Raw genomic sequence first — 15,940 nt, 5'->3', positions numbered from 1 at the left:
CTCACTAACAGAGAGAGGGGAAAGAGAGGGGGGGGGGGGTGGAAACCAGCCAGAACAAACAGAGAGGTACAACAAACAGCCACACCCCTCACAGCTACAACCTCACTGTATCCACTACCAATGAACTACTTTCGATATGAATTATTTTATTCAATAAAGGGCCCTTTTTTTTTTGTTGCCTGAATTGAGTCTTGCCTCCCCTCCCTGCCTGTAAAGTGGTACAGTCCCACCAGCCAGCGACTGTATCACATGATCAAATCACATGGTCAGGTGAAATTTAAAGGGTGAATGGTGGTTTGGGACAGGGGGGGGGTTTGAAAGGCTGTCAGGCTTTTTAAATATACTTGTTTCATTTTAATATTCCTTGTTATGTTCATTTTTATTAAATTAAAGAATTATTGTCTATAGACCAAAATTATAGTGCTCCCAGCAAGAACATGTTGAGGAGCTTCAACTGATTTAAGTAACTTTTCCTTCAAAATTTTTACAACAGTGAAACAGAATTCTGTGCATTTCTGGTTTGCCGTGTGTCTTTTGGTGAGATCTGTGCTTTTCTTGGTGAAAAATTGTCTTCAGTCTAATGGTAAATGTTATTCTCGCCGTGCTGATTGGTGATTAGGAGGAACAACAGACAATGCACCATTATAAATACTCTTTCCTCTCTCTGCTGTGATTTCCCATGCATTGCTAAGAATGCTCTGGGATCATTGCATGCTGTCCACCTGTTAAATCAGTAATCTACAGGCCCCACTTAAACACGTAATCAGACAGGACAAGTTAAAAGCAGCTGAGTGTGGAAATAAAAGTCACAATGTGGAAACAGGCCATTCGGCCCAACTAGTCCCTGTCGATGTTTACCCTCCACTTGCGTGGAGGGTAAACATCGACAAGGACTAGTTGGGCCGAATGGCCTGTTTCCACATTGTGACTAAATAGGTCTAATTACATTTACCTGCCCTGTTCCCATATCCCTTCAATCTCTTTTCCCTCATCCACCTTGGGATCTTAATCTGGGATCTTGACATAGTTTCTGCCTCAACCATTAACCCTACGCCCTCACAACTCTCTGTGTGAAGACGTTTCTCCTGCCCTCTGTTCTAAATCTTTTATATTTAATCTTGTATCAGTGGCCCCTTGTTCTTGTCCCCTCAACTACTGGTAACAGTCTGCTTCTATCTAACCTGTCCCATCCTTCTATAATTTTAAACACTTTGATCATATTGCCCTGTTAATCTTCATTGTTCTAACAAGAAAGACTCACATTTTCAAGCCTCTCTTTGTATTTCCTCGTAACAGGTGTGGAAATGCATAAAGAGATACCTGACCATATTAACTCTCTCTAATACACCTAGCTCACGAAATGCATGAAGGGATATTTGACCATATTAACTGACCAGCTAATTCACTTTAAAACTCACATAACAGTTTCTCATGAAAACACATAGAAGCACAATTGTGTAATTACTTTGAGCTTTCTCATGCTGATAGCTGTCTGACTAACAGGAATGGATGACCATATAGCCTTGAGACTAGCTACAGACTTACTGATAATAAAGACAGTTTCTTAGGGAAAAAGCGCTTTCCCAGGCCTGCGTCCAAAATATCGAGACGGCCATGGGAACTAGAGGGTGGGTTCCCTATTTTGATTGACTAACTACCTGAACCAATAAAGAATGTACGTGTACGCCCATATTCTGTGACAGGTGGGCGTCGTTACCGAACTGTATAAATGTGAGCAGTTTCTTGAACTCAGCAAAGATGTATCCTCAAACATTGTTCTGAGGTGCTCTTCCTCTTGTACAAGTTTCTTAATAAATTCTCGCTTGTCTTCCTTTTGTTTGGGTGTTAATGCTTTGTATAGAATAAGTAGTATTAAGTTTAAGTTTTCGACACAGGCAGCATCTGACTGAATCTGTGTTGTACCCTCTCTAAGGCCGCAATATCCTTCCATTTGTTTGGCGTCCCATGCTGCACACGGTACTCCATCTGAGATCTTATTTTGGTTTAATATAGAAGGAAGAAAGTAAAGAAATAACAAACTATAAAGCATCTTTCACAGCCTCAGGACAGCCATTGAAGTACTTTTCAAATGTGGTCACTGTTGTAATGAACACAGCAGTCAATTTGCACACAGCAAGATCCCACAAACAGCAATGAGATAACTGATCAGATAATCTGTTTTTGGTGATGTTGGTTGAGGGATAAATATTGGCCCAGGACACAAGGGAGAACTCCCCTGCTCTTCGAATAGTGCGGTGGGATCTTTTACATCCGGCATTACGGAGCCTCGGTTTAACATCTCATCTGAAAGACGGCAATGAAGCACTCCCTCAGTACTGCACAGAGAGCGTTAGCCTGGATTATATGCTCATGTCTGTGGAGTGGGACTTGAACCCGTGACCTCTTGACTCAAGACAGGAATGCTGGGCCTAATAAAATGGCTGAAGCCTCCTCAGGGCCACAGCAAGCTACCATGGCAAGTGTTCTGAGAATTTCCCTGTCTCCCCGACCTCTGGATTGCTCTTCAGTCAGGAGGCTGTATGTTTTTTATTTGTTTGTTCAATCAGAGAATGGAGATGCATCGCTAAAGCACCAGGTTTTATTTTTGTATGATTGACAGCATGACTGACTATTCACTGAGTGAGCCTTCTGTTCCTGTTTGCAAGCCCTGCCCTACCAGTCCAGTGCCGAGAGAGACAGACAGACAGCATGGGTATCAGACAGACAGACAGCATGGGTATCAGATAGACAGACAGCATAGGTATCAGATAGACACAGACAGCATGGGTATCAGACAAACACAAACAGCATGGATATCAGACAGACAGGTAGCATGGTAATCAGACAGATAGACAGCATAGGTATCAAACAGACAGACAACATGGGTATCAAACAGACAGACAACATGAGTATCAGACAAACAGACATGGGTATCAGACAGACAGACAGACAGCATGGGTATCAGACAGACAGCATAGGTATCAGTCAGACAGCATGAGTATCAGACTTTCAGCAGGGTATCAGTCAGACAGACAGCATGAGTATCAGACAGACAGATAGCATGAGTATCAGACAGACAGACAGCATGGGAATCAGACAGACAGCATGAGTATCAGACAGACAGCATAGGTATCAGACAGACAGCATGAATATTAGACAGACAATCAGCATGAGTATCAGACAGACAGACAGCATGAGTATCAGACAGACAGCATGGGAATCAGACAGACAGCATGAGTATCAGACAGACAGACATCATGGGAATCAGACAGACAGCATGAGTATCAGACAGACAGACAGCATAAGTATCAGACAGACAGCATGAGTATCAGACAGACAGCATAAGTATCAGACAGACAGACAGCATAAGTATCAGACAGACAGACAGCATGAGTATCAGACAGACAGACAGCATGGGAATCAGACAGACAGCATGAGTATCAGACAGACAGCATGAGTATCAGACAGACAGACAGACAGCATGAGTATTAGACAGACAGACAGGATGGGAATTATTGAACAAACAAACAAAAATACAGCAAATGCTGGAAATCTGAGCCAAAATCAGCAAATGCTGGAGACTCTCAGCAGGTCAGGCAGCATCTGTGGAGAGAACAGAAGTCAGTCGATGTTTCGGGTATGGGAGCCTGCCCCAGTTCTGGCTGATTTGTGTTCGGATGCTGCCTGACCTGCCGAGAGTCTCCAGCGTTCACTGTTTCTCTTTCAGCCTGTGAGCTGTTGTAGCTCAGAGTGACTGGTGCACTCTGGGAGCTGTGGTCTGCCAGTGGCTCGTGCATTCTGGGAGTTGTAGTCTGCTAACGTGACATGCCAGCGTGACACTGGTGCAGTCTGGGAGTCTGCTGCTTGGTTGAACCCTCTCCAACCAGGGCCTTGGGAAGAAGCAAAATTTAAGTCTTGGGTTTTTAATACAGGGATAAACCTCTGAATAAAAACCATCAGAAAGACATTTCAAAAATCAACCAAATAGGTAAGTTTAATCAAATTATTGTGAAAAGCTACCAATTAGTCTCACTCCCCGCTCTTTCCCCATAGCCCCGAATTCTTTTCTTTTTCAAGTATTTCTCCAATTCACTTTTGAAAGTTACTATTGAATCTGCTTCCACCGCCCTTTCAGGCAGTGCATTCCAGATCATCACAACTCGCTGATTTCTAATTTCTAATTTCCCCTCTGGTTCTTTTGCCAATCATCTTCAATCTGTGTCCTCTGGTTACCGACCCTCCTGCCACTGGAAACAGTCTCTCCTTATTTACTCCATCAAAACTCCTCATGATTTTGAACACCTCTATCAAATCTCCCCTTAACCTTCTCTGCTCTAAGGAGAACAATCCCAGCTTCTCCAGTCTCTCCACCTAACTGAAGTCCCTCATCCCTGGTACCATTCTGGTAAATCTCCTCTGCACCCTCTCTAAGGCCTTGACATCCTTCCTAAAGTGCGGTGCCCAGAATTGGACACAATACTCCAGTTGAGTGATTCATAAAGGGTTAACATATTACAGGATTTGTGGTATTGGGATGTCCACAGTTTCACATCACTTCTGGTCAATGACACAACAATTGGTATGCTGTACTTTATTGACTATCAACAGTGCAGAAAGGAAAGTGGAAAATCACAGTAAATAGTATACTTAAATCAACAATTCGGACATAGTGCGGTGATAAATACCTTCTAAGTCCATGTTATTATTGAAAGAATCACTGCAGTATCGGGGCGCAGATACCAAATGCTGTAACGTCATGTTAACAGTTATCGTTCTGTGAGTACAGGGGATTGATCTACGTTCATTAGGAAAGACGTCACATTTATGGCGTCTTACCACACCTCTTGCAATCATCGCCGAGCTGCGTCGATACGCCAGTCGTTGTTATACGTGTCCAAACACAACAGCCATTTTGTGCACACAAGCAAAAAAAGAAATCAGGTGAATGACTGGTGTCCTTTCTCTTGGTGCCGTTGGTCGAGGGAGAAGTGTTGGCCCAGGACACTGGGAGGCCTCCCCTGCTCTTCTTTTGAATAGACCCTTGAGATGGTTAACCTCCACGCTGAACAGGCAGTTCTACATGTGGCAAAAGCACAGGTCTCACTCTCCAGGTCCCTGTTCAAAACATGTATTTGGCCCTCCAATTATTTTTTCTCTCTATCTGTCTCTGTTTCTCTCCCCGGAAGCTTTGATTCACACCTGCTATGATTCCACAGATGTCCCTCTCCCCCAGTCCCTCACTTGAATGGCAATGATTCATACACAGGGTGTCCTCGGACTTGGCGTGACCACCCCCCCCCCCAATCCCACTCCATTTTCTGGGGAGCTGGTTTCATTGTGTAGTGTTTCCTGTCAACACTGGGTTTAAAGGCCCAGGCATCTGGTATTAATAGGTTGGGGGTGGAAATTCCCCCCCCCCCCAAAATATTGGCGTACAGAGGCCACCTTCATTTCGATGCTGTGGGAGGCCTCCCCCCACTCTCCCCTTCTCCCCACCCCTCTTTCTCCCCACTTCTTTCCTTCTCCCCTATTTCTCCCCCTTTCCCCCCTCTTTCCTCCCCCTCTGTTTCATCCTCCTCTTTCCCCACCCCCTTTCTTTCCTCCCCCCCTTTCCCCCTCCCCCTCTCCTACTTTCCCCCTCCCCTCTTCTCCATCCCCTCTCTTTCCTGCCCCTCTTTCCCCCACCCTCTCTCTTCCCCCCCCCCTCTCTTTCCCCTCCCCCTCTAGGCCATGGTGTATATGTGGAATGTGTGTGTATATGTGGGATGTGTGTGTACATGGTAGATATCTACACAGCCACTATGGTTGTCGAGGGTTCTTCATTTAAACCTACATCCTCCCGTTCTGTGTTCAGCCACCTGCTTAAATCTACATGATGGACTTGGAGACATCACTAAGTGAACAGATAGCTCCCTAAGGGAGGAGCTGAGAGTTGAAGAAGGGTCTCAAAGACCAGGACAGCTGAAGAGGTTGCAGCCATCTCCCTGCGTAGTATTCAGGCCTGGGGGTGAACACAACTTCCTTTTTGGGGAGAGCAAACAAGGCAAGGGAATACACAATAAATGGGAGGATACTGAGAGGTGTAGAGGAAGTGAGGGACCTTGGAGTGCATGTCCACAGATCCCTGAAGGTAGCAGGACAGGTAGATGAGGTGGTTAAGAAGGCATATGGAATGCTTTCCTTTATTAGCTGAGGCATAGAATATAAAAGCAGGGATGTTATGCTGGAACTGTATAAAATACTAGTTAGGCCACAGCTTGAGTACTGCGCACAGTTCTGGTCACCACATTACAGGAAGGATGTAATTGCACTGGAGAGGGTGCAGAGGAGATTTACGAGGATGTTGCCAGGACTGGAGAATTTTAGCTATGATGACAGATTGGATAGGCTGGGGTTGTTTTCCTTGGAACAGAGGAGGCTGAGGGGTGATTTGATTGAGGTGTATAAAATTATGAGGGGCCCAGATAGAGTGGATAGGAAGGACCTATTTCCCTTAGCGGAGGGGTCAATAACCAGGGGGCATAGATTTAAAATGATTGGTGGAAGTATTAGAGCGGAAATGAGGAGAAATGTTTCACCCAGAGGGTGGTGGGTGTCTGGAACTCACTGCCTGAGAGGGCGGTAGAGGCAGAAACCCTCAACTCATTTTTAAAAATACCTGGATGTGCACCTGAAGAGCCGTGACCTGCAGGGCCACGGACCAAATGCGGGAAAGTGGGATTAGGCTGGGTGGCTCGTTTCTCAGCCGGCGCGGACACGATGGGCCGAATGGCCTCCTTCCGTGCCGTAAATTTTCTACGATTCTATGATTGACGTTATTTGGGGTCGGAACAGTTCCTGATTGGGTTGGAAAGAGCTGCAGTGATGTCCCCAGCGAGCAGTGATGGCCCCCACTCAGATACTGATGCTGTTTTCAATGCTGGATGGCTGCAGGTACTGGTATTTCAAGGGCAGGCCCTCGTTACGCGCCTGAATCTCTCTCTCAATTTGCTTCAGCTCTTCCTGAAATTCTGCGATGACTTTTTTGGCTCCTTCCTCTGTGAAGTAATCTTCGTCAAAACAGCCCAGCAACACCTGAATCAACAGTTTGTGTTAAAGTTGGATCTTATTATAGACGCACGCATTACACACACAAATATGTATGTATGTATTTGTGTGTGTTATATGGGTGTTTGTAATATATGGGTGTGTGTGTGTTATATGGGGTGTGTGTGTTATATGGGGGTGTGTGTGTTATATGGGGTGTGTGTTATATGGTGGTGTGTGTGTTATATGGGGTGTGTGTGTTATATGGGGGTGTGTGTGTTATATGGGGGTGTGTATGTTATATGGTGGTGTGTGTGTTATATGGGGTGTGTGTGTTATATGGGGTGTGTGTGTTATATGGGGTGTGTGTTATATGGTGGTGTGTGTGTTATATGGGGTGTGTGTTATATGGGGTGTGTGTGTTATATGGGGTGTGTGTGTTATATGGGGGTGTGTGTGTTATATGGGGTGTGTGTGTTATATGGGGTGTGTGTGTTATATGGGGGTGTGTGTGTTATATGGGGGGGGGTGTTATATGGGGTGTGTGTGTTATATGGGGTGTGTGTGTTATATGGGGTGTGTGTGTTATATGGGGTGTGTGTGTTATATGGGGGGGGTGTTATATGGGGTGTGTGTGTTATATGGTGGTGTGTGTGTTATATGGGGTGTGTGTGTTATATGGGGGGGTGTGTGTTATATGGGGTGTGTGTGTTATATGGGGGGGTGTGTGTTATATGGGGTGTGTGTGTTATATGGGGGGGTGTGTGTTATATGGGGTGTGTGTGTTATATGGGGGGGTGTGTGTTATATGGGGTGTGTGTGTTATATGTGGTGTGTGTGTTATATGGGGATGTGTGTGTTATATGGGGTGTGTGTGTTATATGGGGTGTGTGTGTTATATGGGGTGTGTGTGTTATATGGGGTGTGTGTTATATGGGGTGTGTGTTATATGGGGTGTGTGTGTTATATGGGGTGTGTGTGTTATATGGGGTGTGTGTGTTATATGGGGTGTGTGTGTTATATGGGGTGTGTGTGTTATATGGGGTGTGTGTGTTATATGGGGTGTGTGTTATATGGGGTGTGTGTTATATGGGGTGTGTGTGTTATATGGGGTGTGTGTGTTATATGGGGTGTGTGTGTTATATGGGGTGTGTGTTATATGGGGTGTGTGTTATATGGGTTGTGTGTGTTATATGGGGTGTGTGTTATATGGGGTGTGTGTTATATGGGGTGTGTGTGTTATATGGGGGTGTGTGTGTTATATGGGGTGTGTGTGTTATATGGGGTGTGTGTGTTATATGGGGTGTGTGTTATATGGGGTGTGTGTTATATGGGGTGTGTGTGTTATATGGGGTGTGTGTGTTATATGGGGGGGTGTGTGTTATATGGGATGTGTGTTATATGGGGTGTGTGTGTTATATGGGGGGGTGTGTGTTATATGGGATGTGTGTTATATGGGGTGTGTGTGTTATATGGGGTGTGTGTGTTATATGGGATGTGTGTTATATGGGGTGTGTGTGTTATATGGGATGTGTGTTATATGGGGGTGTGTGTGTTATATGGGGGGGTGTGTGTTATATGGGATGTGTGTTATATGGGGTGTGTGTGTTATATGGGGTGTGTGTGTTATATGGGGTGTGTGTTATATGGGGTGTGTGTTATATGTGGTGTGTGTGTTATATAGGGTGTGTGTGTTATATGGGGGTGTGTGTTATATGGGATGTGTGTTATATGGGGCGTGTGTGTTATATGGGGTGTGTGTGTTATATGGGGTGTGTGTTATATGGGGTGTGTGTGTTATATGGGATGTGTGTTATATGGGGGTGTGTGTGTTATATGGGGGGGTGTGTGTTATATGGGATGTGTGTTATATGGGGTGTGTGTGTTATATGGGGTGTGTGTGTTATATGGGGTGTGTGTTATATGGGGTGTGTGTTATATGTGGTGTGTGTGTTATATAGGGTGTGTGTGTTATATGGGGGTGTGTGTTATATGGGATGTGTGTTATATGGGGCGTGTGTGTTATATGGGGTGTGTGTGTTATATGGGGTGTGTGTGTTATATGGGGTGTGTGTGTTATATGGGGTGTGTGTGTTATATGGGGTGTGTGTGTTATATGGGGTGTGTGTGTTATATGGGGTGTGTGTGTTATATGGGGTGTGTGTGTTATATGGGGCGTGTGTGTTATATGGGGGGTGTGTGTTATATGGGGTGTGTGTGTTATATGGGGGGTGTGTGTTATATGGGGTGTGTGTGTTATATGGGGGGTGTGTGTTATATGGTGGTGTGTGTGTTATATGGGGGGTGTGTGTTATATGGGGTGTGTGTGTTATATGGTGGTGTGTGTGTTATATGGGGGGTGTGTGTTATATGGGGGGTGTGTGTTATATGGTGGTGTGTGTGTTATATGGGGTGTGTGTGTTATATGGGGTGTGTGTGTTATATGGGGGGTGTGTGTTATATGGTGGTGTGTGTGTTATATGGGGGGTGTGTGTTATATGGGGGGTGTGTGTTATATGGTGGTGTGTGTTTTCTATGGGGTGTGTGTTATATGGGGGGTGTGTGTTATATGGGGGGTGTGTGTTATATGGGGGGTGTGTGTTATATGGTGGTGTGTGTTTTCTATGGGGTGTGTGTTATATGGGGGGTGTGTGTTATATGGTGGTGTGTGTTTTCTATGGGGTGTGTGTTATATGGGGGGTGTGTGTTATATGGTGGTGTGTGTTTTATATGGGGTGTGTGTGTTATATGGTGGTGTGTATTATATGGGTGTATGTATGCATGTGTTTTGTATAGATGTATATGTATTTGTGTGTTTATGCATGCGTGTGGATAGGATTGGTCTTGGCTGGCCTCACACACCACATACACACATACCACATATAGACACACCTCATATACACACATGGGACATATACACAAACACACATCCATATAATGCACACAGCCCCTATAATACACACATATATCCATATAATATACATACAATATCCATATAATATACACACATATATCCATATAATATACATACAATATCCATATAATATACACACATATATCCATATAATATACATACAATATCCATATAATATACACACATATATCCATATAATATACATACAATATCCATATAACACACACACATTCACATAACATGTATGCACATACACATCAATATAATACACACAAATAATACATACACACATATAATACATTTATACACACACATCTATATAATACAAACGTCTACACACTTCCACACAATATACATGTGAGTAAATACTGAGAGACGTCACTACTCGGCCCGTGGGTTCCTTACCTTGTTGGGAAGCGGTCGGCCCAAGTGCCATGTAAATGCCATCTGCACGGCAGACTGGCTCATGTCGGGTAAGGTTTCCATGAGGTGCTCTGTTGAGATCTCGTCCTTGTTGGTGGGGGGAGGCTGTCTCATTGTACAGGGGCTGTTTGGTACCCAGCAGCACCAGTCATACTGCCAGAAGAAAGGTCAAGGGTTATAGTGTATCGTGTCAAACAACCACATTGAGAAATCCGATTGAGGTGTGTCCAAAATTATAAGGGATTTTGAGAAGGTAAAACTGGGGAAAAGCTTTTTCCACTGGTCGGTGAGTCAGTAACTGGAGGGCCTAAATTTAACATCATCGTCAACAGAACAAAGGGAAAAGTTAGGAGAATTTCTTTTAACGCAGTGGATTTTTCGGACATGGAATGTCTGATCAGGAACAGTGGGCGAAACAGAATCCAGAATAGCTTTTAAAAGGGAAGTGGAGAAATATTTGAAAAAGATTTTTTTTAAAAGAGAATAGGAAAAGTTCAGGGGAATGGGACTAAAGGAAGAGCACTTTCAGAGCGAGCCAGCACAGGCAGGATGGACCGAATGGCCTCCTTCTTTGCTGTAAGATTCTTTGATTCGATGCCAACAACAAGCATGGCAGGTGGGGTCTGATACCACAGTATCAGGTTTAACCGTACAAAGTTCCTCTCGCCTCTTTCCCTCGTCCTTTCTGACCTGCCCCTCACTCCCATCCTCCATGACCCCACCTTCCTGACCCTTCCCCCCTCCCCCATCCTCCCTGGCCCTGCCCTTCCTGACCCCTCCCCTCACCCCCATCCTCCCTGACCCCTCCCCTCACCCCCATCCTCCCTGACCCCTCCCCTCACCCCCATCCTCCCTGGCCCCGCCTTCCTGACCCCACCCCTCACCCCCATCCTCCCTGACCCCGCCTTCCTGACCCCTCCTCTCACCCCCATCCTCCCTGACCCCTCCCCTCACCCCCATCCTCCCTGGCCCCGCCTTCCTGACCCCGCCCCTCACCCCCATCCTCCCTGACCCCGCCCCTCATCCCCATCCTCCCTGACCCTGCCCTTCCTGACCCCACCCCTCACCCCATCCTCCCTGACCCTGCCCTTCCTGACCCCTCCCCTCACCCCATACTCCCTGACCCAGCCCCTCACCCCCATCCTCCCTGACCCCGCCCCTCATCCCCATCCTCCCTGACCCCGCCCCTCATCCCCATCCTCCCTGACCCTGCCCTTCCTGACCCCTCCCCTCACCCCATACTCCCTGACCCTTCCCTTCCTGACCCCTCCCCTCACCCCATACTCCCTGACCCTGCCCTTCCTGACCCCACCCCTCACCCCATCCTCCCTGACCCTGCCCTTCCTGACCCCTCCCCTCACCCCATCCTCCCTGACCCCGCCCCTCACCCCTATCCTCCCTGACCTCGCCCTTCCTGACCCCGCCCCTCACCCCTATCCTCCCTGACCTCGCCCTTCCTGACCCTGCCACTCACCCCAAACTCCCTGACCTCGCCCTTCCCGACCCCGCCACTCACCCCCATTTTGCCTACCCAGGCCACTCACCCCCATCCTCCCTGACCTCGCCCCTCACCCCATCCCCCCTGATCCCGCCCTTCCTGACTCCGCCCCTCACCCTATCCTCCGACCCTGACCCTCACCCCCATCCTCACCGACTCCGCCCGTTCTGATTTACCTCCAGTCCCCCTGTGCCCAGGTGATCCTACACGACCACAAAAATCTGTCCCGTTCTCTCCAAGCTGGGCTCCATTCCCATAGGTGCCCCATGCCATCCCTTGCCCACTCAGACTACTCAATTACTGGGGGCATCACCAGCCATTCCCGAATGTGCGTGCAGTGCCATCACTGGATTCCCCCCCCCCCCCCGGTCTATGGGTGCCGAGGGCAAGCATAGCACCCTAACTCTGCTGGCCCCCCCCCCCAGGCTGAGATCAGATAACTCTGCACAGACCAGGGGTCTGAACCAGGGACCTTGGTGATTGATGTTTCATTTCCACATTGGGCCATTGGACTCACCAACAAGGGTCACCAGGGAGCGCGGGTAGGGGAGAGGGGGTGTTAAACCAAAGCCTTACGTCCCGCTGATGTTGTAAGTAGAGTAAGTGGCCGTAAAGTTGCTACCTGCCCGTTGTTCACGGCAGCGTGCTGCGCGGAGCACGTGAAGATCACCATGGTGATGAACATGATCAGCTCGTCTCTGGTGTGAAAGGTCACTGGGATTTCTGAAACAACCCCACACAAAAAAAAAAACATCAGAAGAGACACAACGATGATCGGATTGGAGGACACGCGAGGGGCTCTCTTCAGCGGCTCCAATGACCCGAGTCCTTTCACTTTGCTTTTTTTTGTCACGTACAATTTACAGCACAGGAACAGGCCATTCAGCCCAACTGGTCTATCCCGGTGTTTATTGTCCACATGAGCCTCCTCCCTCCCTACTTCATCTCACCCTATCAGCATATCCTTCTGTTCCTTTCTCCCTCATGTGTTTATCTAGCTTCCCCTTAAATGCATCTATGCTATTCACCTCAACCATTCCTTGTGGTAGTGAGTTCCACATTCTCACCACTCTCTGGGTAAAGAAGTTTCTCCTGAATTCCCTATTGGATTTATTAGTGACTATCTTATATTTATGACCCCTAGTTTTGGTCACCCCTCGGCCTTCTCTTTTCTGGAGAAAAGAGCCCCAGCCTGTTCAGACTTTCCTGATAGTTAGAACCTCTCAGGTCTGGTATCATCCTTGTAAATCTTTTTTGCACCTTCTCCAGTACCTCAATATCCTTTTTGTAATATGGAGCCCAGAACTGTGCCCAGTGCTCCAAGTGTGGTCTAACCGAGGTTCGATACAAGTCTAACATGACTTCTCTACTTTTCAATTCTATCCCTCTGGACGCTGAGTTGTATAAAATTGAAATGCTTTCTTGGATCACGATACAGCGCAGATCAAGTGGCGCATCTGCTGAGGGTCTTCACACAGTTCTGCGCATTTGCGTGGCATTGCTGGCCGCCACATTGACAGGATTGAGGGGGCTGTGGGCCAGCCGAGAAGGATGGGCCAAAGGCCTTGTTGGTCATTGAGGTTGGGTGGTGCATGGCTCCCTGTTGGTGTTTGGGAGGGCAGTGGAGTGCATGGACATTCGGCTGTAGGGGACTGGGGAAGGCCTGTAGTCGGGCCTGGGTAAACGAGGGACGGGGGTGGGCAATGAGTTGCTTCACTCTAACCATTGCCTGAGCTGTAATGAAATGGCGGCTGTGCCTTCTGACCTGTCACCTCTTGAAAATTTTCAGGTCAAAGGATATTAATTGGCTGAAAATTTGAGGTCATTGGCCCTTTACGGGCCAATCACGGTTTGCTCTGTTGCAGTTGTGCGAAATGAGTGCTTGCCTCCCTATCTCTGTGACCTCCTCCAGCCCTAAAACCCTCCGAGATCTCTGCGCTCCTCTAATTCTGGCCTCTTGCGTATCCCCAATTTCCATCACTCCACCATTGGCGGCCGTGCCTTCAGCTGCCTCGGCCCTAAGCTCTGGAATTCCCTCCCTAAACCTCTCCACCTCTCTCTCATCCTGCAAGACGTTCCTTAAAACCTACCTCTTTGACCAAGCTTTTGGTCACCTGTCCTAATATCTCCTTATGTGGCTTGGTGTCAAATTTTGTTTGATAATCGCTTCTGTGAAGCGCCTTGGAATGTTTTATTATGTTAAAGGCGCTATATAAATGCAAGTTGTTGTTGTTTATTTGAATCGTTAAATTAACGCAAGTAATAATGTTTCTATTTGAACCTTACCGTGAAATTCCTATTTGAAATATAGACCTTTTGAAGTTGTTTTGTTTGTTCTGGCAAAACCCATAGCCAAACACCACCAACCCCACCCCTCCCCCGAGAAGCATCCGGCCTAAGCCACTGGCTTCACAGGCATTGACCATCCTCCAATACCTCATCCAAGTGGCCATTCTTCAGGTAGGAGCCTGAATAGTGAGCATCAGCAGGCCGTTCAACCATGATTGGCATCACAGCCGAGCTAGGGTCACCGGACGGTCATGATGAGCAGTAACCCCCGGCTGATAATTTCTCCCTCCCTCTCCCTGCCAATTGGACTGTTCCAGCAACTGCCCTGGCTGAGCAGGAACTAGGTGATCAAACAGGGACCTTCCTGACCTGTATGGTTCACTGGGAGGTACACCTCACCACTGAGGCACTGGCAGTGCCATCTACCTCTCCCCAGATTCACACGGTGCCTCTCTACACCCATGCATTTGCTCCTCTTCCCAAATATTCCTCAAACAATTGCTTTCAGTTACCAATTCCGGGAAGTTCCTGAAATCCCTCCTGCACCAGGTCCTTAAGCCAAGCCTGAAGCTCATTGTCATCGAGCACTTCCTGGTCACTTTTGTAGTAGAGTCCCGCAATGCCTCTGACATACCTGGAGAACAAGTCAGTCGTTAGATGTTTTCCCCGCCAATTTTCTCCCCCGCGCCCAGTGCTGACACTTGCTGAGGTGGAAGGGGGCGAGGTTCTCCAGAGGCACTGGCAGACCAGCGGGACCTCACCCACGAGCCACAGAATTCTAGGCGGTACTGAGGGAGTGCTGCACTGTCGGAGGTGCCGACTGATGAGAAGTTAAGCCGAGGCCCCCTCTGTCTTTCAGGTGGAATTAAAAGATCCCACGGCTATTATTTCGAAGAAGAGCAGGGGAGTTCTCCCCGGTGTCCTGGGCCAATACTTATCTCTCAACCAACATCACTGAAAGACAGATTATCTGGTCATTTATCTCATTGCTGTTTGTGGGAGCTTGCTGTGCGCAAATTGGCTGCCACGTTTCCTACATTACAACAGTGACTACACTTCAGAAAGTACTTAATTGGCTGTAAAGCGCTTTGGGACGTCCTGAGGCGGTGAAAGACGCTATATAAATGCAAGATTTTCATTTTTATCTGTTTTTTCTCATCTTTAACTTAAGGGAATCAGAGAGAGTGTTGTCTACAGGCCTCAGAGGGCCATTGGCAGAGAGCAGGGAGCCAATCACACACCCCCTTTGGCTAGTTAGTGGTGAACATTATTAAAAAATCACTGCAGGAGGAAAGGCTAGCTGGCCAATGGAGCCCATCCCTTTTAACAAGCCACGTACCACCAGCTCTCTCCGACTCTCCCCGATTTATTTGATCTCCCAAGGGACAGCAATAACTATGAATAGCATTCTATGTAATTCTATGTAAGATTTTTTTTTTGCTGAAACCCCAGGACAATTGGCCTAAAACCTCCAGGATTTCCGTCTACAAAGGACAGCACCGACCAGCACAATTCCGCAGACCCTCAGAGGTCAATTCGGCCGGTTTGTCCCTGAAGAAGCAGCACAAGGACTGAGACTCTGCCTTTCTCCCTCCCGTCCCACCCCTCTCTTGCTGTTTCGTCCCAGTTCCCCTGCACCCTGGGGGTCTCGTGGGCAGACCGAGGCTTCCCAGGCTGCAAAAAAAACGCCCGGGACTTTCTTAATCCAACTGCTTTTTCGGCAAGACCAGGGAATTGGCACAAATTTGATCGTAATTGGGAGATTTGGCCTGTCCGCCAATGGGTGGTGC

At 47.4% G+C, this 15,940-nt stretch overlaps 1 protein-coding gene across 1 annotated transcript in view; it reads right to left on the bottom strand.

Moving 5' to 3' along the window:
* Positions 1 to 5,709: 5,709 nt before the first annotated feature.
* alox12 (arachidonate 12-lipoxygenase) overlaps positions 5,710 to 15,940 on the bottom strand; it is a 43,042-nt gene continuing 32,811 nt past the window's right edge. The window contains exons 11-14 of the mRNA XM_067972134.1: positions 14,663 to 14,784; positions 12,484 to 12,584; positions 10,346 to 10,516; positions 5,710 to 7,074 (exon numbers count right to left, since the gene is read on the bottom strand). Coding sequence (XP_067828235.1) covers positions 6,895 to 7,074; positions 10,346 to 10,516; positions 12,484 to 12,584; positions 14,663 to 14,784 — 574 coding nt within the window. The 3' untranslated portion in view covers positions 5,710 to 6,894. The remainder of the gene's footprint in view (positions 7,075 to 10,345; positions 10,517 to 12,483; positions 12,585 to 14,662; positions 14,785 to 15,940) is intronic.

The sequence above is a fragment of the Heptranchias perlo genome, chromosome 35 (assembly GCF_035084215.1).
Source record: "Heptranchias perlo isolate sHepPer1 chromosome 35, sHepPer1.hap1, whole genome shotgun sequence".
Classification (NCBI taxonomy): Eukaryota; Metazoa; Chordata; class Chondrichthyes; order Hexanchiformes; family Hexanchidae; genus Heptranchias; species Heptranchias perlo.
This window is presented reverse-complemented; position numbering and strand designations above follow the sequence as displayed.